This window comes from Myiozetetes cayanensis, unplaced genomic scaffold, assembly GCF_022539395.1.
Source record: "Myiozetetes cayanensis isolate MyiCay16 unplaced genomic scaffold, myiCay2020 scf2-11, whole genome shotgun sequence".
NCBI classification, from domain to species: Eukaryota; Metazoa; Chordata; class Aves; order Passeriformes; family Tyrannidae; genus Myiozetetes; species Myiozetetes cayanensis.
This window is the reverse complement of record NW_026087411.1, coordinates 56923861-56945020: the sequence shown is the minus strand read 5'-3', so window position 1 is coordinate 56945020 and position 21160 is coordinate 56923861. Positions and strand designations below refer to the sequence as shown.

Genomic DNA, 21160 nt, shown 5'->3' with positions numbered 1-21160 from the left:
TTAATTTGCTTAACTCAGTTAGAAGATTTTAAGGAAATATATAAGTAACTCTGAGGATATTAAAAAAGACATCAACAGTTTACTGGTATGATATTGATGGAAATTGGCACTATTTTTTCTGCCTCATCAATTCCAGAACTTAACTAGCTGACCCAAAAAATTCTTTTGCATATAAAAGAAAGCTTTTACCTTCATTAACATGTTTTCCACCAGATGGATTGTTTGGTTTGGGTTTTTGTTTGTTTGGTTGGGGTTTGTTTGTTTGTTTTGGGGTTTTGTTTGTTTGTTTTGTTTTGTGTTTTTTGCTGTGATCATCCTAATATTTTGAAAGTGTACCCTATAAAAATGAAGAAGGACTGTTTGCATAATCCAGTATCAGTTCTGAATTTAATGCAAATTCTGATCAAAAGGAAGCAATGCCAAAAGTGCTGCTAACTTCTATTACACATATTTTGGTCCAGAAATTAACCACTATTGCTAAGAACAAATTTATCATGGAAATGATCGCAAGAATCTCAGTATCTTGTGCCCTAATCACTAGTAATGCTAACTAGGAAGATGATGCCTTTTCAAGTACAAGAGGAAGTATACTACTTAATTGTTGCTGAAAAGTAAAATGCCAAGGTCATGCAACAAAAACATTTGCTGAGAGAAAAGATCCAGATGAAGGTCTTTTAAAATAGACCTAACCATGTACCTAGTTTGGAGGGTACAAATTTTAAACAGCACAGGAAATTTTGTTCTCCTTTTTTGCTCATCCTCTTCAAAACCAAACAAATCATTACTGTGAGGCCTTTTTGGTGTACCAAAAAAAAAAAAATTAGATGAAAAAGTAACAGGCTTCGGATTCACGCAGATGCTCTGCTGCGCGTGCCTAAGGCTGCATGAGACACGGTTGGTGCAGCGAGATTCGAAGAGTTTCACTGAGCTCCTTTGTACCGCGTTTTTTCCCTGTTCAAAACTCAACCAATGCTTGCTCTCTTCTGCCTTATGTATGTTGAGCCTGTAGGCACACGTGCTAAAAGGATCGTTTCTGGTTGCTTATCAGCACAGCACAGTATGGAAAGGACCCCGCACCCCAGACAAGTCTTTCAAGAGAAATGAGTAAGAACTTTGTTAAGTAGAAGAATACTTATGAAGCAGAAACAGAATGTATACTGGAATACCCTTAACTTGCACAAAAGTCAGCTCAAACCACTACAAGTAGCAGGTGTGATACCTAGAAATGACTGCATTGTGTCAAGATACATGAAATAGCTCAGAAAAATGTCATATTGTTGTTTTTATTTCCTAAAAATAACTATTTTCAAAAGTTGATAATTTTTTTTTGGCAGGAATTATGATGTGAAAACATCATCTGTAAAAATATTTATTTTTATTATTTATATTTTAATGTATTTTATTAATTTTTATTATTTTATTTAAAAACAATATAATCTCATAATCATATTTTACACAAGAGGTTTATGATGGAAATCAAAATAATTTATATCACATATGGAAATTTTTATCAATAACAGAGAATGAATACATTTTTCAACTCTGATGGTTCCAAAAACTTCAGTACATTAAGATGTGTCTGCTCCCCTGAGTCCATCACTTTCTCTAGCAAAGTAAACAGAATTTTGCATTTTTGAATATTTGAGAAAGTTGCTTTTCAGTCTTCCATTTCTACATGAAGTCCCCATTGTTCCTTGAACTGCAGGAGATACATTCCTTGGTCCTCTGATGATTCACCAGATACCTCTTTTTTATATAGTCTGAACAAAATTCCCTCTTTGTCAGGATCATCATACTTGAATACTCCTTCACACACCTGATTTTCAGCATGGGGCAAAGTAGGAATATACAGTCTTCCATTGTCAGGATCCCAATCAACCAATATGGTCTGTTCACCTTCTTTATCTGTGAGGCCCTGTGTGATTTTTTCCAGCTGACGATAGGATGTCTGCCCAGATTTTTCAGTATCCAGGTCGACAAAGCTGATATGGGTCTCACATGGCAATTCATCTGCTACATCAACCATCTTCAAAGTAAGTTTCTCTGTCTTCTGTCCCAAACAGAGGTCTGCTACCCTCACCTCTAGCTGGGGGGAATACGGCTGTCCTATTTCCATATCAACCAAGTCCTTCAAAGTGATCTGTAGCTCACAGATCTGTCCCCTGGGGGCAGAAAACTTCTCTTCTGTTTTCTGACCAGGACTAAACTCTTCAGCCCTTACGTCATGTTCATACTCTACAACCCCTTCATTTTTCTTTCCCAAAGTGTTCTGTATTCCAGACTGGCCACAAGATGTCCAGTTTCCAGTTTGGTCCCTTTCCACTAAAATATCTTCTTTGTGTGAAATCTCTTCGCGTGAAATCTCCTCACGTGAAATACCAAGCAAGTGTTTTGTTTCCGGCACTTCCTTTGAAGGCAGATCCTTCCCTTCACTGCCGTTGTAAACAGTGTAGTAGTGGGGACTTTTTCTTTCTGATAGATGACTGGATTCCTTACAGTCATCCCCATTAACAGTGATGAGATTAAGCACTATTTTTTCGCTCGGTATGAAAACCCTTTCCTTGCATTTGTCAGTGTACTGCCACACCTGGAAAGTAAGAAATATTTTGAGTGAAGTGTAATAAAAATGCCATCTTGCTGCTTCTTATACCATCAGATATTTTTAAAATATAAGGCTAGGTTAGACTTTATTAGGAGGTTATTTCAATTTAGAGAAGAAAAAGGTTAATTATATAAATATTCATGAGTGTCAATATGCTCCCCTTTTTTTATTCTATCCAAAGTAAAATTGTATTATAATCGGTTCTAATATCCCTTTTCTCATCTTTCCCATGTCAAAGTAATTTGATAGAACAATTCTATCAAATACTGGGTTTGTTTCCAACAACACAAACTCAAGTGACTTTAGAGAAAATATCAGAGTTGTCACTGGATCAAAGGTTACTGAATCTATTCTACTCTTTTTAACCAATGCAGAGAAAATGCGGTCAAAACCAGTTTCCACAAGCAGAGTCAGGTAACATGTTAAGGTATAGCTTGCAGAGACTAAAATAATACCAGGTTTCCTTTCAGAGAGGAAGCTATGCATCAGGTTGAAGCATTGAGTATGGAGCCTACTTTGTGCAATCTGCCACAGGCTGCTTTTGTGACTCTGTGAGAAATCATCTACTTTTACTAAACAGGAATCTTTCCAAAATGAGTAATATTTTTAACAGGAATAAATAGTGTGTGGGCAGTCACTCAAGTGAAGTGCAATAGGAAAAGCAACCAGAAGCTGCATTTGAGTGCTTTCGAGCTTGAATGGAAGACTAAGACCACTAATTGATGTACCAGGTAGTCTGAAAGGTTCTGCAGGTCAGAAGTGCTGGGTCAAAACAAACTGCTTATTCCACCTCCACCTGATCACACAGGGTGCTCATGTGGAATAGTCTGTAGGCTGGGAAAGATGGAAAGCATCATTAAAACATGAGGTTTATATTCATTTTTTACTGTAATGGTGGAGGTAGGGTAGTTGTACTAGGTATCCTTGAAGACCTCTACCAACCCAAACTACTCTGTGGTTCCCTGGTTTTGTAATAAAGCCAGTGCCTTGTCAAGTGCAGGAGGTGTCTCTGTTCACATCTGAACATGCTGCAACACCGCTCTACTCCTTCTAAGCCATTCTGAACCCACAGTCTGTCTGTGAAGATTTCTCCTGTCACTTCTGTGCTGCTCTAAATTTCTTCAGAAAGGTCAGCATGTTGAAACCGGTTCTCTTGTATCTCCCATCCCACAGTGTCATGCAGATTGGATTAACATCGAAATGTTAATCCAATTCATTACTGTAATTGCATGCTTATGGTTGAGCAACTTGTTTAAAGATAGCCGTGAGAAAGCTCTGCTCAGCTCATGAGCTGGAAACCAGTAACATTTCATAGACTTCATGTGTTTTTTCTAAAAATTAACAAACTCTGCAGGACTGAGAAATTTGCAAACATTTTTTGCAAAAGTGTTTTTGGGCTGTCTAAATAACAGAATGTGTTTGTTCATATGTTTTTGGGTGTTAGGAAATAGTACAGTATTTGAAAATATTATTGAAGTCCAGATTAAATTATCTGTATGGTACACATGTTTAGTCCTTCACAATCACAGTTAAGTGGCAAAAGCTGGTATTACCCAGCAATAAATAGTCCAAGAGAACATCATGAGGTTTCTGTACTGCTTAATGGTCTTCCCTTCCTGTTTCTGAATTCAACAAATCAATAACATTTTTCCAACTGAATTTCTACAGTGCTTCATCTTAGATACATCAACTGAGTCCTGACTTCCTAACAGAGCTTGCCTCAGTGCACCTCAGACCTTAAGGTTCCAAACTCTTCCCAAACCAACAGCTCTGTTCTGATCCTTCTTACTTCTAGTCATCTTTTCAAATCTGGTCATCTTTTTAGACAAAGTTGCTAACTTGAGTAATTAATCTCTTTTTCTTGCATTTAATAACCCTCAATGTAGTTTTCTTTTCTTGATCTCAGTGGCAACTAGAGCTTTTATTTGGAGCTAGCTGTGGTTTCCTCCAAACCTGCTCGAAAATCCCAGAAAATGCACAGCCGTGCTGTGACTGCCACAGCTGGTGATGACCTCCTGCAAGAGAAAACACTTACCAGATTTGTTGGATGTTTTTGTTTGTGGACATGAATATACTTGTGCACACAATAGCATGTCACTGAAATAAAAAAGACAGCTAGTATGGTAGGCAGAACATATCCAAATGTGATTCTTATAGTCTCAGCTTTTGTTTTATCTGTTAACAGAAGAAAAGTTTTCATTGTAACAAACAACCATTTAATGCATTCAGATAGTAATGTGTGCATTTACCATATTGCTTTTTGGATACAGAATGCAAATGTGCTAGATAAACAAGGAACTTGCAGGAAATAGATAAATAAATAAATAAATAAACTACATTTGAGCTACAATTTTTATTATTGTCTAAATCATAAATGAAATTCTGAAATGAAGTAACAACCCCTCCCTTAGGTTCTCCTGTTGCTAACTTCAGACTGACCCAACTCTGCTACTCCCAAACCTCATTCGAGGAGAGAAAAAAAAACATTCTCCACACACTAAGACTCAAAAAATGCAGCTACTCTTCTTCAGAAGTACTATGTACCTTCCTGTTAATAGTTCCCAGCTATGTTTTTTCTAAAGGCAAAGATTTTTTTCATTGTTACAAATGCACAGAGAAGGGAGAAACCATGCTAATTTTCATTCTCAAAATGGATACATAAAAACCTCACAAATTCTATCACCATGATTTTTTCTAACTTACCTCTTTTTTTTGTTTTTTTGTAATTTGCCAGCTTGCACATACCTTTCAAAGTAGCAATGCAATATTCTTTGGAAAAGCCACTGTCCAAAATTGGTGTGGTGACATGTATCTGTGCACTGACACAATATGCTGTTTCAGGTTCTAACCAGGGCACAACCAGGGTGTGGTTGCTGATGGAGAAGAACCACTGGAAGACATTAAAAAAAAGATCTTTTGCCTTGTTTTAACTCCTCAGCTACAGAAAGGTCACACACACACGTGTTTTCTGGAAAGGATAATGATACAGTAGGAGCTGCCAGCTGCATCCTTTTTTTCCAAATGCAATCAACATTGAAGTTACTTAGAAGGTCACATCCTCTCTGAATATTTTCTCTTCCAATCAAACATTCTTCTATCACTACTGAAAAATTTCATGCTTCATATGAAGCAGGACCATGTGCCACTACTAGCCCACATTCTCCTGCTGATGTTGCAATAGAGCCAAAGCACCACTCCAGCCCTGTCCTGATGCATGCGCCAATGAAAAGCATGTGGACAGTTCCACAAAATCCTTCAAACTCGCATATTCTGGTAAAGATAGAAGCCTTAGCATAACAGGTCTTACTTAGACCTTGGAGTCCAAAGAAAAAGAGATGCTATATGTCCTGCATCTTTATGAAAAAAACAAACAAACAACAAACAAACAAACAAACAAAAACAAACAAAAAAATCCCAACACAACCAAACAAAACCAACCAAAACACTAAACCATTTTTGTCTACCTCTAATTGCTAATCTTGGTATTTTTATATCCCTTTTGACAGAAGGTGATCTTTTTGGTGTAAAATTTCTGTCTTTTCGGGAAATTCAGGGATTTGACATACATAGATTTTGCCTGAAGGATGGGAACAGATGAATGTTTTTGTAGTTGATCACTGAACTCTTCCTCATCTACTGTGTTTATGCTGGGAACCATTACTTGCTAATGAAATGTGAACCTCCATAAGCAAATGAAGTTTTCACATGTGGTGACAGAGGATGTGCTTTGTCATGATGTATTCTGAGAACTGCCAGTAGACTGAGTGGCTGTGGAGTGTCTTACAATCTTATAATTCCTATAAGGCTATGAGTCATATTTCAATCCTTGCTGTTACAGACAAAGTGCATTTCAAGAAGCACAAAGCATACATTTAATATGAGCATTTCTAGAACCTTGGCAAAGCTTACCCGCTTCTTTGTTTTTTTGTTAAGGACAGACACGTTGTATTGCAGGCCAGGATACACTTGAAGCAGGGATACAGATTCTTCCTCAGGACTTCTCTTCCACTTCTCAGGAGCGGTCAGAATGATTGAAATAGATTTGTCAGTAGAAGATACACTTACCATGGGTGGATCAATTTTAGCTGGAAAAACGAACATGGACAAAAAGCAGTCAAATTCAGCAGAGGCACACTGACAGTTTTTTAAAGGCGATAATTTTTTGCAATGTTTGGGGGAGTCTAAGTAGGACTTTAAACAATTTATTTAAATCAGCAGAAAATTATTTGATCTGGTAACTAAACAGGATCTTTACATGGAGGAGGCGAACACTGACTTGGAATTTTGCCTAGGAATTCCTGGGACTTCACAGGATAAATAACCTTGAAACTCAATTTGCTAAAACAAGCTAAAGTACCATCATGTTCTCAGATTATCTGGCACAGATAAGAAATACTGGGCTCTAGAGTACGATTACAGCTTGGCTTAATAAAACCTTTTCAAAATGAGAGTTCTTTATACTCTGGATATTCCAAGGCTTTTATTTGCCTTGTGTAAGGCTTTGCCATAATGTTACAGAGTATTCAGTCTATATAGGACTATATATAACACATACACCCAAATTCCAATTTGATTATTTAAATTACTTCTGCCAAAAGCATGAATGTGAAACAACTACAAAAGAAATAACTTCATGTTAAAATTAAAATATCATATGCTATAAAGGCACGTGTAGTCTGAGCACACAATATTAATCAAGGCCACTGAACATCTGGCTGTGTGCTTAGCTTTCCTTACTGTCTGTAAGAGGGTTGAATCGTGTGGTCTCCACCCAGTCAGAGAACATCCCATTTAGGAAGGCTTTAACGCTTGCGTAGTATTGTTCTTCGTAGTCAGAGGTCTCACTGGAGAGGTCACACCATGTTCTGTTTATATTCCTGCATTCTGGCTTTCTAATCCATTTGCCAACACCGTACCTATATTGAAAAAAAAAAAGAGAAAGGAGCTATACAAAAGCTATTGCCATTATATTAGTCAACTGATAATATAATTTTCTGTGCTGTATTATGGCTGATAAAATAGCTTGCTTGCTTAGCAGAAATCTGCAACTTTAAGGAATTCCCAACTTTAGCAGAGATGAAGTACAAGACTTCTGCAAGTTTTTAATGAAAAATAAATGAAGGGTAGGCCCTATCCATAAGTGGCCAGCTGGAACTAACTGGGATGTTACTGATAGCAATCAAAGTCAAGTTTTGCTTGCACAGACCAGAGATCTCTCAACTTCAATCACCATTGCTGTAGTTTAAACTCTAGACACACAATAACAGAATCAGGATAACTAGAGACAATGAGTTCTCTCAGAATGGTCAGTCACTCATCCTCATGTACGGACACAGAGGATGCCCAGGTTTCCAAGATGAGTGAGAGGAGACTACTAATTCCTGGCTGTGGCTTCTTTTTCTAGTTTAAAAGAAAGACTCCATTGCAATACAATGAACTTCAGAATTGTTCTAGCTGAAAAAGTAGCATAAATCTGCTACCAACAATGCCTTGGTACTGAACGGCTCTTATACACTAGTAGAACAAATCAAGATTTCCTTGGAAAATTCCTGTTTGGATTTGCTCAGAAGCTCCTGCTCCTCAAATTCACAGTATTGAGAATTCCCCTTTGACTGCTGATTAGTAAGGGCATGTGGCAGCTTCTGCATGATTGCAGGACGGGATCACTCACCATAATTTTCCACCTATCACACCTCCCCTAGGTGGGTGGAGGCACATGTGCATGTTTTTGTATTCAATGTGAAAGATGGCCATACCTATGGCTACAGACTCCTTTGTGGACCAGCTGGCCCTACAGAGTCAGTGTAGCCAGTGCTCTCTGAACATTTTACTTCCTACACAATTATCATTCATTCCATAATTGCTGAGCACTCTCTCCCTATCTAGGCAGTGGACAGTGTCACTCCTGTTAGCAGGAGGGCAAGATTTTAGCAGAAGAGGTTGTAGTCCATTTCCATTTAAATGTGTACAGAAGATTCATGTGGACAGATGCCAATCCACAGCACAGCCCTTCTTCATCCCTCTGTTTCACTTTTTCAGGAATGCCTCTGAAAGCTTCTGTAGTATTAGAATGTTGCATCCTACACTTATTTCATGGGAAGAATGTCTCCTTACACATTTTTTAACTGCGTGTAAGTAAACAGTTGCAGAAGGAAAAAAATAAAACCCACACTGCTTGAGTCTAGCTCAAACTTTAGTTCTTTCTTTATATCAGCCATGTCTTGCATAATGGTTTAAAATTCATTATTTAAAATGCTAAAATAAAAGTCAGTGGGAGATAAAATAAACAAGCCAACTTACACTGAATACTTCACCCTGTAGAGCACTCCATTGCCTGTGCCTTCTGGTGCTGACCAGTGAAGGACATTCTTCATGTTTATAGATTCAAAACGGACATTCCTAGGGTTGAGCAAAGAACAATACAACTCTCCTGAGAAGTAAAATGAGAAAGGAACAACATGCACTAAGAATCTGCAAATACATACGCTTTCAAGTTATTTTTAAATAAGCCATAAAATTCTACCTTTGACATTCAAAGTGCAAGGTTGTTGGCTACGGAAAATCGATTTTTTTAGAAGTGTCCCTAGCCAGTGCAGTCCCAAATTCCATCTGTACAATTGTATTTTTTTGCTAGCAAAAATTTCTTTCCCATTTCTATGCCCACTGGCATAGAAATATACAGGGACTGAAAGCTAAAGCTAGAAAAACTTGGCCTAGAAGAGACACACATTTTCAAAATTGCAAATGCATTTGAATATCAGAAGACTTTAACACTGAAAATTGTAAAAATATCCTTAATACTTCATTAGAATCTTCTTGTAGCTGAGAGGATTTTTAAAGGTCAAACCAGGTATTTTTAAAAAAGACACATGCAGTCCACTGCAAATACAGCTTTACAAACTGAAGTATGACTTTGCACTAGAGAATCGGACTGGATTATCACAATAGCCCCAGGGTCATTTGACCATCCCTGCTGATTCTCCAGAAAGTCAAATGCAAACATCTACTTCAGGTCACTCATCTAAATTGCTGTTTGTTGCACCAGCTTTTGAAATTAACAAACAGGAAAGTCTGGGTCTCTTAAGAACTCAGTTTCACATCTTTCTAATTCCCACTCCTAATCTAATAAATGCAATGGAGATGCTCACATTGCTAAATTGAGTGCAAAGTGGAGCCTGTGGGCCCATGGGAAGAATCCCAAGTTCAAAGTTGTGTCTCAAGCCCCAGCACATCCTACCAAGTGCCCATGGGAGCAGCTCTGAAGCTGGCACTGCTGGAAAGGAGCTTGCCATTGCAAGTAGTCGTAAGAGCACAGCAAAGAGAAGTGGCTGTAGTTTTTCAGGAGTTTTAAAAACCCTTTAACCCCTTCCTCCGGGGATGCGATTCTAGTTCTTAAGACAACAAAAAGAGGAAAAGAAAGAGGGAAATAAAATGTATCAACAAAGAGTAGGAACCTGTCCTTGACCTCTTACTTCTGTAAGCGGACCTTAAGGCTTTCTTGTAGCACATTCCACTATTACTAGAGTAACAGTGTTCATCCTACTGTATATGTAACATATAGTTGCTTTTGTAAGCCAAAGTCAGCACCATTTGCCTGATTAACTTGCAGACATAGCTGTCTTTGAGCCAAAAGTAAAAGCTTTTCTCTTCAGTATGTTTATTAAAACAATTACCTTGCAGTTCTGTAGAGACCAATTACTTTAAACTGTCTCAGTGCAGACTCTGGGTTTTCCAAGCCTCTAGCTGTATGTTACTGTTCAAAACAACCTCCTTGTTGTATACCTTGCAGGTATATGCCTGCATCTATATTTTCAGATCACAAAACTGTTTATGTGTGGTGTTTCTAATGTTGCTCTCTTTTATCTCTAGCACTTCCATAGTGTTCAGTGGCTTTCATTTTCTTTAGTCAGAAGAAGTTTTGTCAGGTACAGTCCTTAGGGTAAGCTTATTTATTTACAAAAAGTATGTAGAAAGTCCTATTTCTTTGACACTTGGACCAGAAATATCCTATGACAGTCAGCTTCTAAGAGCTCAAACTATAGGCTCAGTTATAATGCAATAAAAAAAGTTTCAGGACACTCTTTAAAATTTTTAAAATGTGTACTACTTGTCAGGCTAATCCACAGTCACCAAACTGAACTGACTGGAGGCAGCCAGCTCATCATAGGCAAGGGAAATTACTTTGATTGGTTTTATAAAGACTTTTTGTTCGCCTGTACCTATCCACATTTGTCCACTCTTACATAAAAAACATTTATATTCTTCAAGAACATTTTAAAGTAGCATTTGTCTGTTACATTAAAAATATTTTTAAACTAGTAACATGTAAAGGCAGCTCTTTGACTCTTTTTTTTTTTTTTTCTCTCCTCCCAGTGTGGTTTCTGCTGTGGTAAATGAAGTTTCAAAACAGAAACACTGACTGCAGCAGAGGAGCCAATCTCAATGCATGGAAGCCGCAGACTCTACCTTTACAAGATCTAAAGCATTACAGCATTGCTGGTGTGCTCCCACCTACCCCCAGCTCAGTGAGATTTGGAAGGCAGAGGGACAGAGACCGTTAACTTTCCATGAGCTGCAAAAGCAGAGATTTGGTTTCTATTTCTCATATTGTCCCTTCACTAAAGGCTTCTGTTTGCCCCTACAACAAATCATGCAAGTTAGTTATGCCTCAATTCTGAATATGTAACACAAGAATAAAACCACCACACTCCCTATTTCTCCAGGAAGGGTTAAGAATAAACTCCATCATGTCTATTTGATGATTGATAATATCAGGGGACATGTGTAGAAAATAGATCGTACGTAGAGCTTGTATGCTCCATGGTTATCAGTCAGGAAAGGACTCAAGTATGTGCATCAGCTGCTTATTTCAGCATCTTGTCTTTGAACATACTAATTTCAGCATCTTGTCTTTAAAAACAATATATCCAGTTATATTCTGATTTTATTTCCATTAATTGGGACTAATGGCATGGGTCATGGGTATTTTCAGTTGGTACTGGTCTAAGAGCAGAAATCAGTCATACGTGTTGCTTTGCTAGGTTTAGTCTGCCTCATTGGTAGCCTGCAATGGCTGTCATCACTTTTCAATAAAAAAGGGCCACTTTATTTATTTATTGCATGGTAAAAACTGGAACCCTTATTACTGTTTTTGGAAAGGCTGTAAGTCAAACCTTGAGTAATATCTTTCCTTACGTCTTCACGACTGACACCTGGACTGGAAATAAAGTAATAATATGGGCTTGCAAACTTAATCACCACAACTAACAGGCAACTCCTGATCTTAAAATAAGCTGTTGTAAGACTCTCCAAAACAGACATGACTTAGCCTGGAAACACCTTTACATGTGAGTGAAAAACCCCATTGACGTCAGTGAGACTATTCACATGAGTAAAAGACTGCAGAGCAGGTGCTTCATCTTCTCTTTATGAAAGAGTCTGCTGGGTTTCAAAACCTGGTCGGCTTTACTCACACAGAGCCCCCTGACAGGTGCATGCCTTTCTCAAGTCAGTACTCTTCAAAGCTCGGTTTTGGTTACAGTTGTATCTATCTATCCATACACGTGTATACTCAATGATCCTTCTGGGTCCCTTCCAACTTGGAAGATTCTGTGATTTATACAAACACAAGTATAAACGCACACAGTTTCCGTGTTACAACCATTATCCATTCAGTGCATCTGCTTTTTACCTGCTAGGAGGCCCTGCTGCCTGTCTCAGTGACAAACAGCTGTGTTTAATGTCAGCGCCGCAGAACAAATACAGTTGCAGCTACCCATGTCCTCTTGCTCCAAACAGATTCATTAGCTTTGCACTTGAATCGGGTAACCCAGCAGCTGCAAAGCATAAAAATACACAAATACATAAAAGCATAGATATTTTTTCTGTACACTGGCTAAAGTTCCGGGGTGGTGAGAAGGCCAAAGATCCACTGAAAGCTGACCTATTGGCATCAAAGTACCTTCTGTGTGAGTGCTGTTGTTGACTGTACCGTGCTCAAGCAGTGATCATCTGCTGCACTTTACAATGGCAAAGCACAAAGGTGCTAACACCAAATCATCCAATAAAACATAGCAACAAAGAAGGTCATGGGACTCTCTAGACAACTGTAAGATATAATTTAAGACAGTGAGAAATGTGGAGAGCATTAAAACAGAAAGCCAAGCCTTACTGCAACAGGTTTTTCCTCTAGTCGCAGCAGTAAAACATAAGGTCTCCTCCCCTACAGTTGTACCAGAATTCAAAAGGTGAACTGCTTTTCTGACAACAACAGACTTTGTCTTCAATTACTGTTGTATTTTCCCTTAAGAAAGGGGCCTTTGGGAGCACCTCTGATGGAAGCACCTTTGTGCTGGGCGCCAAATTTGTGGGCAATGTTGCAGGCACACCCTGTGCCTCACCATCTACAACCACTTCAAGGTCATGGATCAAACCCACACTTACACATCTCAGAGAGGACAATCTCTCAGACTGGCTGAATCCTTGATTTACCTTTTCCCACTGGTAGCTTAGACCCACCAGTGAAGCATCTAGCAAATTAGGAGCAATCTAGGATACACTGCTTCTGGCAATGAATGGTGTAAACCACTGCCTTTTCTTTAATCTTTCTTTCCAGCTTTGTGTGACTTCCACCAAGCTCCTACAACATTTTGCTTGCTTCTTCCATGACGTTGCTCTTTGTTTTTCAAGGCATTTTTGCTCTTTTCTTTCTCCAGCTCATCTGTTTTGATGGTTATGTTGTTCTCAGTGAAAAACAGTCCCTCAAACACATGCCTAAGCATGACATAAAAATGAAAATGGTCATACTCAGTGCAAGTGTCCATTTAACATCATGTTCAGTGGCACTTGAGAGCAGATGGTTGGGGTTGTCTTTTCTGGCTCATCTCCAGCCTCAAACAAGTCAGTGCTGGCCATGAAGGAATGCGGGGGAGTATACCATGTAGTAAACAGGGGCACTGAGCCAAAATTGGAGATTGTAAATTAGGTAGAAGAAGGAAAACCCAGCAAAGCCAGGAATACATTTTAGCAAACGTATTACTTATAATCTTAGCAACAATGTAAACAAGTGAGTTAACTTTTTAAAAATTAAGTGAGCTTGAAAGCTTTTCTCTGTGCTGATTCTTTTTGACTCAAATTCAGCAGTCTGGGTAACTGCTGTAAGGGTAAGAAAGGGGAGGAGAGTTGCGTAGAGCCATTACAGCTCAACAGCCTTTCTCCAGGTGGGTTACTGGAGCTCTGGTGTTGCCTGATATGAAGTCAGGCTAGCGAAACCCTTTGACTCAAGCAGCACTGGTGGGAATGTGGGGAGGAGGACAGACGTGATTTCCTGTTTGAGTCGTAACACTACTCAAGAGCTAACCACAAAGCACACTCTTGCCCTCCCAGAACAGGAGCCCATCGCTCCCATCACAGCCTGTTCAGAAGAGGCACAAGGGGAAGAAAGGCAGACTACATGAAAACCAGGTGGTGGAGCAGATGGAAAAGCGTGAGAGAAGAAGTGGGAGTGGGTGGGAGAAGGATGAGACTGGGGCATGTGGGGATTGTTTTTCAGGAAACAGGTAGACTGACATTGGAAACAGGTGAACCTCAGGAGGTCATTTGGTGAAAGACTGCAAGTGGAAATACAGCCTGAAGAATGGGAGATGCAAAAGTGGGACTGAAGCTGTGGCTTGCCCTGACATGCTCTCTTTCTCCATATGAAGCCTTGCCTTTATTCATCCAAACCACTTCCTAACTTATAAAAATACCTGTGCAGAGAATATTGGTCAAAGAACATTACGGACCTAGTCCAGAAATACCCAACTCCAGAAAGGAGGAGAAAATGTTCGTACTCCATTGAAGGCTTGTTAGGAGACTGCTGAAGAGGGCCATGGCAGCTGACATCCATTCCTTTTGGTAACTTGTATGACAGAAAAAAACCCCTAAAGTTTCTTCCCACTGTATTGAAGGTTTGTAAGTGCAAGAGTAAAGCTCACACTACCTAGCCATGCCCTGCTACAAACACTTTCCTTGACACACTGCAGCAGGCAAAAGTTGTCATGAGTATGTTTTCCATTAATTCTGAGTGATCTGCCTGAAAGAAGCAGAGAAGGTGAGTGAAATTCAAGGTGTGCTTGTCTAAAACTGGTTGCAACACCTTCTAGGCTTTTAGAGTTGTAATGTGTTGGAGGTGTTTTGAGCTTCATAGTTTTGTTCCGTTTTGTTTTGTTGTTTGGCTTTTTTTTTTAATTAATTTAAAACTGAATGAGGTTTTGTTAAGTTTGGAATGCAAAAATATTTTTTGTCAAAATTTAATTTTAAAAGCCCAATGGTGACATAATGCTATGACATGATAGCAGTTTTTTAGAACAGATGTTTTGAAGTTATATAAAATGCTAAAAATAGCCTGACTGTCTAGGATTTAATGTTGAAGATCTTCTTCTCTCTCAAATATATTATTAGCATTACCAATTTTTTACTGCTTAGATCAACCACAACCCAACAAACAAAAAATTGAAACCTTATTTAGAATACATCTGACATCTTACATTTGGTTTTCAAAATATCCAAGAGTTAGAGTTAACCTTTCTGTTTGAAATATTGTAAAAATTATGCTCTGTGACAGTTATCAGCCCAATCCTCATACACCTCTAATCCGTCCATACGTAAAAGATCTATTTTTTTACATATAAACTGAGCAAAAATTAGGTTTAGATTTCATCATTCAATTCTGACTAATAACTATTAGGCAACAACAGTCCAATTGGAACTAACAGCATCATATTTACTACCTAATCAGTGTTGCTCCTGACTATGACCTACTGACAGCTAGAGAAGGTATTTTGCACTTCTTGGTGTCAAGACTATTTCAATTAATGAAATCCACGATTCTGAATCCACATTTTTCCACTGGACAAGAGACTGAGTGTAATGTCAATGGAGGATGAGCACTTGCCTTCATATCTGAGGGAAAGACAATCCTCAGAAGATGCAAATCAAACACCTTCTTCTGCATCTGAGATCTAAGAGGAAAGCCCAACACTCCCAGCAAGCTGTCACTGAAGTTCAAGGGAGCAGGCAACACACTTTTGTTAGATCAGGAGGAGCATGACCATCACCTGGGATAGCAGAGGAGCTACCTTTCAAATAATTTAGGTTGATTTAGACTTGGAAAGCTGAACAGGTCTACTTCTGTGCCTGTCTGCTACCTTCTTACAGTGGTGAAAAGCTCTGTCAGCAATTGCACGTGCTTGAGCCTTCTCAGGGCACAGTCAGGTTTCAATGCTTCTGAGCCACATCCTGTATACTATTACTATACCTAAGAGCAGAATATTGATGTACTTTCAGAGAACACAAGGAAAGCCATGAGAAGCGAAGTCTTTTGCAAACCAGATGCAATAATAAATATTTCCTCAACTGCTCCTCTAGTCTTTAAGAAAGTAGAAGGAAATAGATTAACCCCTTTCACTTAAGAGCTATAACACCCACTCGTGTGCTCTTATGCATGGAGTGTGATTAAGTTCAAATACATGTCAGATCCTTTCACCACCTGAAGTAATATTCTTCTTCTTTTTCTTCTGTTTGGACACATTCCTTTTTCCCATCACAGAAGATGAAGTGGAAAACGGAAGGCTGAAAAATAACTAATCTATGAGGTGAGATTTAACTAAAGGTGCTGGGATATAAAGAAGGTAAGAAGATACTTCAGTCTTCCTCCTGTTCATTCACTGAGCTTAAAATACTCTTGCAGTAGCCAGACAAATAAGAAAACTCATCTATTTTCCATGAGAAAGAAATATAATTAATTTAATCTCTTCAATTATAAACTATTCCATACCTCCAGTCCTACAACTTGTTTTCTTTTTTTTTTTTTTTTCTGATTTACTAGTTTTACTGTACTGTTTTCAAAATAGGATGAACAGTGGATAAAACACTGCAGGTTACTGCCACACCAAGTGTGTGCACAAGCACAAACAGAGCTGTATGTCATTTAAACACAGCTCTCCAGTAAAATCTCATTTTTATTTAGAGCTTCCAGAATTCAAGCTCTTATAAAAGTAAGCTTTCTAAAATATGGAAGCTCTTGTTTAGCTCATAAAGGGTGGCTTTTCTCTCTTAATCCTGTAGTTGTAGATAATGAACACCACTTCTTGGAGAGAAATCAATCAGCAGAAATCAATCTGTACAAGCCACAACTACAAAACCAAACATAAACAGGAACCACACAAACAACCTGAGTAATCCTAACCACTTGCTTCTCTTGGAATTAAGACTATAAAGGCCACTAGACAACAACAGCCGTGGAAGGGCATGCTTATCAGCTACAACAGTGAATCTGAGTGTTTGCGTAGAGAACTGCAGTGCACACCTAAGTTTTGGACTTTAATCACAAATCCCAGCAATACTGGAAGTTTCTCTATGTAATGAACTGCCTCCTCTAACCATTTCCAATTAACAGTCAATAAGAATTTGCAAAGTGGAGGAAATCACAAGCAAAGATCACAGTGTTGTCCAAAACAGCCTGGCATGAGATTGGAAGCTGGAGATGAGAAGATAAGGATGAGCCTTTTGACTATATGAACACGACACTCCTTCATATACTGCAGTTCTCCTTATGCCAATATTCATTTTTATTTTACACTTTTTCTATTTTACACTTATTCTTCTTTCCTTCACACTGTCAAGAGAACAAGGAAATATGTAAAACACAAAGCTCAACCCTCCTATTAACTTCCACTCAGTACTGAAGCTTAATGACTTCTCTGGTAAACAAGAAGACAATTGTCTGTGAGTTCTTACTGCATTTGGGTAATGTACAACCACCACTTGAAGTGCAATCTATTAACTCCACACAGAAATCCCAGAATATATCTATGGGGCAATTAGCTTATTTATTACATGCACACTGCATGCCTCATATATGAAATAGTATGATGCTTCAGTACACCATTTAATACTTTAATAGTTACTGGCTGTGTCTACACAACAGACCAGACTCTTCTCAGTTCCAAAATGTACCTTAAATGACCTTGTGTCAACATCAAAACATCTCCCCACAGCTGACCTTGGAGCCAAGCATTTCACTCCTGTTAGTCACAAATTATGACTGCTGCTGCTCAAAGACCATGTATTCATGGAGGAATAAAAGTGGATGTTCAGGCTTTGTTTCTATCAAAATAAACTGTGCAAGTTGCTTGAGTTGTCCCAGTTTTTTGGGTGAAGGAATTACAAACAGCAGTCTCACCACTCCTCTCTAATTCAGAAGTAACATCCACATAGACACTTCAAGTTTTTAAAGCATGTATGCTGACCTCAGGAAGCCTTCTCAAGTCTTACATGAGAAGGAAAGGAAGTGGATTATTAGCACTGGAATATTGCCTGCCTTTTGGATGGTTTTAACATCAGCGTGGTCCCTGAACTCCAGCTCAATGGCTTAACTGCAAAGTCCATACCATGACCCTTTTAGCTTTTTATTCTGTATTTTCCAGAACAACATCTTGATAAAAGGGATGTTTAGTACATTTTAGTGCCCTAGTAACTGTGAAAGAAAACACATTGAAATTTGCTTAAAGAGAGGACCTGAAGCTGTTTCTCAAAATATAGGTCTGTTTATTTTTAAAAATACAATCAAGTGAAATATGAAAGACAGGTAAATTAAATCAGGGGTGTCAGTGCAGACCAAACAACTCACACAGCCATCAGTAAACATTAGAAATGGGAAGCTTTTAAGGTCACATAAAAAGAAAATAACTTGACAAGAGATCCCAAAAGGACAGGTACAGCACAAATCCTGTAAAATGTAAGAACCTGAGTCTATAAGATTCTGCTGTAAAACTGCTTTATATGGCATTTGGGTCCCAGCATAATCTGCTTCTATTCCAGCAGATCAAACACTCAGATTGCAATACTGCAACCACAGTATTTTCAGGGCTGCATCTGCTCACAACTGGCAATCCAGGCTTCTTCTGTTAGAACAGAATACCCAAAAGGGACTCCTACCTATAACTTCACTTTGGAGAAAACACATGAGCACTGCTATGACAGTTCTACACTTCACTCAGTTTCTTCCATTATTAGCAAAATACTGCTAGGATGAATCAATCTAACATTTAGTCTCTAATGCTGAAAAAGATGAAAATGGAAGCCCTAAACTTTCAGTGAAAGGCACAGCTCTCTCTTCCTTGCTGGTATTGTGGACTGTCAACGAACCCCTGAAATTATGTCCAGCTAAAACCTCAGGAATGTGCAAACAGGTTCTCTTCTGCCTTGAACAACCATTAGACAAAAGCAGCGTAACCCCCTTGACATTTTTCTAAACTTTCTTTGGAATCAAAACCAGTAGTAATCACATTTTACAGGGTTTTTTAAGGGTAACTGAATACCAGTTATACTGATTTTCCACAACGCTTGCACTGATGATCAGTGGACCCAAATAAGATGAAAATTATGTGGTCAGTTGCCTAAAAAGAAGCTGGCATTGGTACCTCTGAAAGCCACCCAAAATCACTGATGCATATTGGAGTAGTTTGTCAAAAGAGTTAAGTGGAACACATGAGCCAAATATCTCTGCCAAAACCCCATCCTGAGTGTTTTTATTTTAATCTGGCTCTCAACTGCTCAGCTGAGAACGGCACCTGTCAAGCAGAAAGGAAGATACAAACACCAAAGGTATCTGGAGAATTATCTCAATGGATATAACATGGACCATCTCAAGAGCTCGCTATCAATTTAAGGCTGACAGTAAATTAACACAGAGCTCTCTAAGACTTAATTCCAGCGTAATTATGGAGAGAAGAAAAAGATGAAGCAACATTACAGAAACACCCAGTCCTTTGATTCCAGTTGAGTGCCGGAGGCCAGAAACACGAACACCAAATAAAGGCACGGTTGCCTAACACGGACGGCAGCGGCACCCCAGCCGTACTTCAGCCTCGCCGTCTCCCGGGCTCCGTCCGGCCGCGGGTTGAGGGAACAAGGTTCGGCACGGGGACGCGATTCCCACTCCCATCCCGGGTAGGGATGCGCATCCCCGCCGTGAGGGCGACAGGCGGGCAGCGGGGTGTGCAGCGGCACCTACCTGTGCACGCCGCGGGGGCCGGCGGCAGGAGCAGCAGTAGGAGCAGCAGCAGGAGCAGGAGCTGCAGCCGGGCCGCCCCCCGGCACGGCGGGCCCGGGACCATCGGGGCACATCTCCCGGACCGGGCGCCACCCGCTCCCCTGCGCCGCTGCCGCGCAGGTGGAAGGAGCCGAGGGGCGAGAGCGGGCAGGGCAGGGCACGACAGGGCTGGGCAGGGCAGCAGAGATAGGGAGGAGGAGCCGGGCGGGGTCTGCGATGCCGGGCGGGGGCTGCGATGCCGGGCGAGTGCCGCGCGGAGTTGCCACGGCCCCGTCTTCCCTCCGTGACACTCAAACCGCAGGGTGACTTCTGCTGCACTCCTCGGTGCTTTCACTGATGAGTAACTCTCCCTCGAAGCCACCGTGAGACGTGGGTGGGATATTGTTGCACCCTTATTTTTTTTTTTTTGCAGAGAAAGCTGGAGGCCAACGTGCTACATCATTGTGTGTTCAAATATCCGATTTCCCCTGCGCCTTTGCATCTTATACTGTGTTTGGTCATGGGAAGAGGCTTTGGAGTCTACATCTTCGGAAATACTGAAAATCCATCTGGTGACAGAGCTGAGCACTCTGTTCCACCTGACCCTGGTTGGAGTAGAAGGTCTGCAGAGGTTCATTCCCACCTCAGCATTTCTGGGCTGTGAGAAATAACATGGTTTTGCTGTGAATGGAGCTCTCACTGAGTTTTTGTGAAGCTGCTCAGTGCAACCAACACCAAAAGCAGAAGGAAGTGAGGGAATTGGACAGGGTGCATTCTGTGCTCATGGGATCCTATAGACTGAGTACTTGGGGAGGCTCTAGCAGGTGAAGGTGCTGTGACACGAGCCCTTCTTCCCTCAGATGGATACACGCCAGCTCCTTTCTTGCCAACTGACCTGATTCACTGTCTTCCCACTTTTGTTCCCTTCAAGTTTACCTCCTCCATCCTAGCACCCTTCACCCACTTTTTGGTTTCTCAGTCCTTTCATCACCATGTACTTTCCTGCCATTTCCCTTAGGCCTTTCTTCATAAATGAAATATCACACAAGCAAGAGTCAGGTATTGATTGCTGATATGACTGCTATGTATTAATCAGTTTTGAAGTGATGGTAAGCATGGGTTGACTAGTAAAAAGAGAGACTGTGTCCGAAAGTTAATGTCTTCCTTATTCATCTAATTCTTATTTTCAGAAAATTAGAAACTAAGAACTGCATATGGTAAATATATAAAATAATATATATTGTAAATATAAATATATATACATATACATATATAAATATATATATAAATATATACATATATAAATATATATGTGTGCACACATATATATACACACACTACAGTGAAGATCCTGATGGGTCTCTCTCCCCAGTACCTGTTTCCATGTGTTCCATGCAGGTCTCTCTCCCAATTAGCTGACTCTGTCACTCTGTGTGTCTTCCCTGCAGCTCCTGCTTGTTTGCCTGTTGTGCTGACTGCATTAG

General features: G+C 39.8%; 1 protein-coding gene across 2 annotated transcripts; it reads right to left on the bottom strand.

The window, feature by feature from the left end:
- Positions 1-1356: 1356 nt before the first annotated feature.
- On the bottom strand, positions 1357-19793 carry IL20RA (interleukin 20 receptor subunit alpha). Of its 2 annotated transcripts, none has more exons than XM_050314214.1 (7): positions 19659-19793; positions 8903-9001; positions 7340-7518; positions 6512-6687; positions 5348-5492; positions 4638-4777; positions 1357-2587 (listed from the first exon to the last, which is right to left on the bottom strand). In XM_050314214.1, the coding sequence occupies exons 1-7, from the start codon at positions 19769-19771 to the stop codon at positions 1658-1660; spliced, it is 1782 nt and encodes a 593-aa protein (XP_050170171.1). In that variant the 5' UTR covers positions 19772-19793; the 3' UTR covers positions 1357-1657. The 2 variants fall into 2 exon arrangements, with proteins under 2 accessions (XP_050170171.1, XP_050170172.1); XM_050314215.1 differs by lacking the exon at positions 19659-19793 and adding an exon at positions 12294-12360.
- Positions 19794-21160: the final 1367 nt, after the last annotated feature.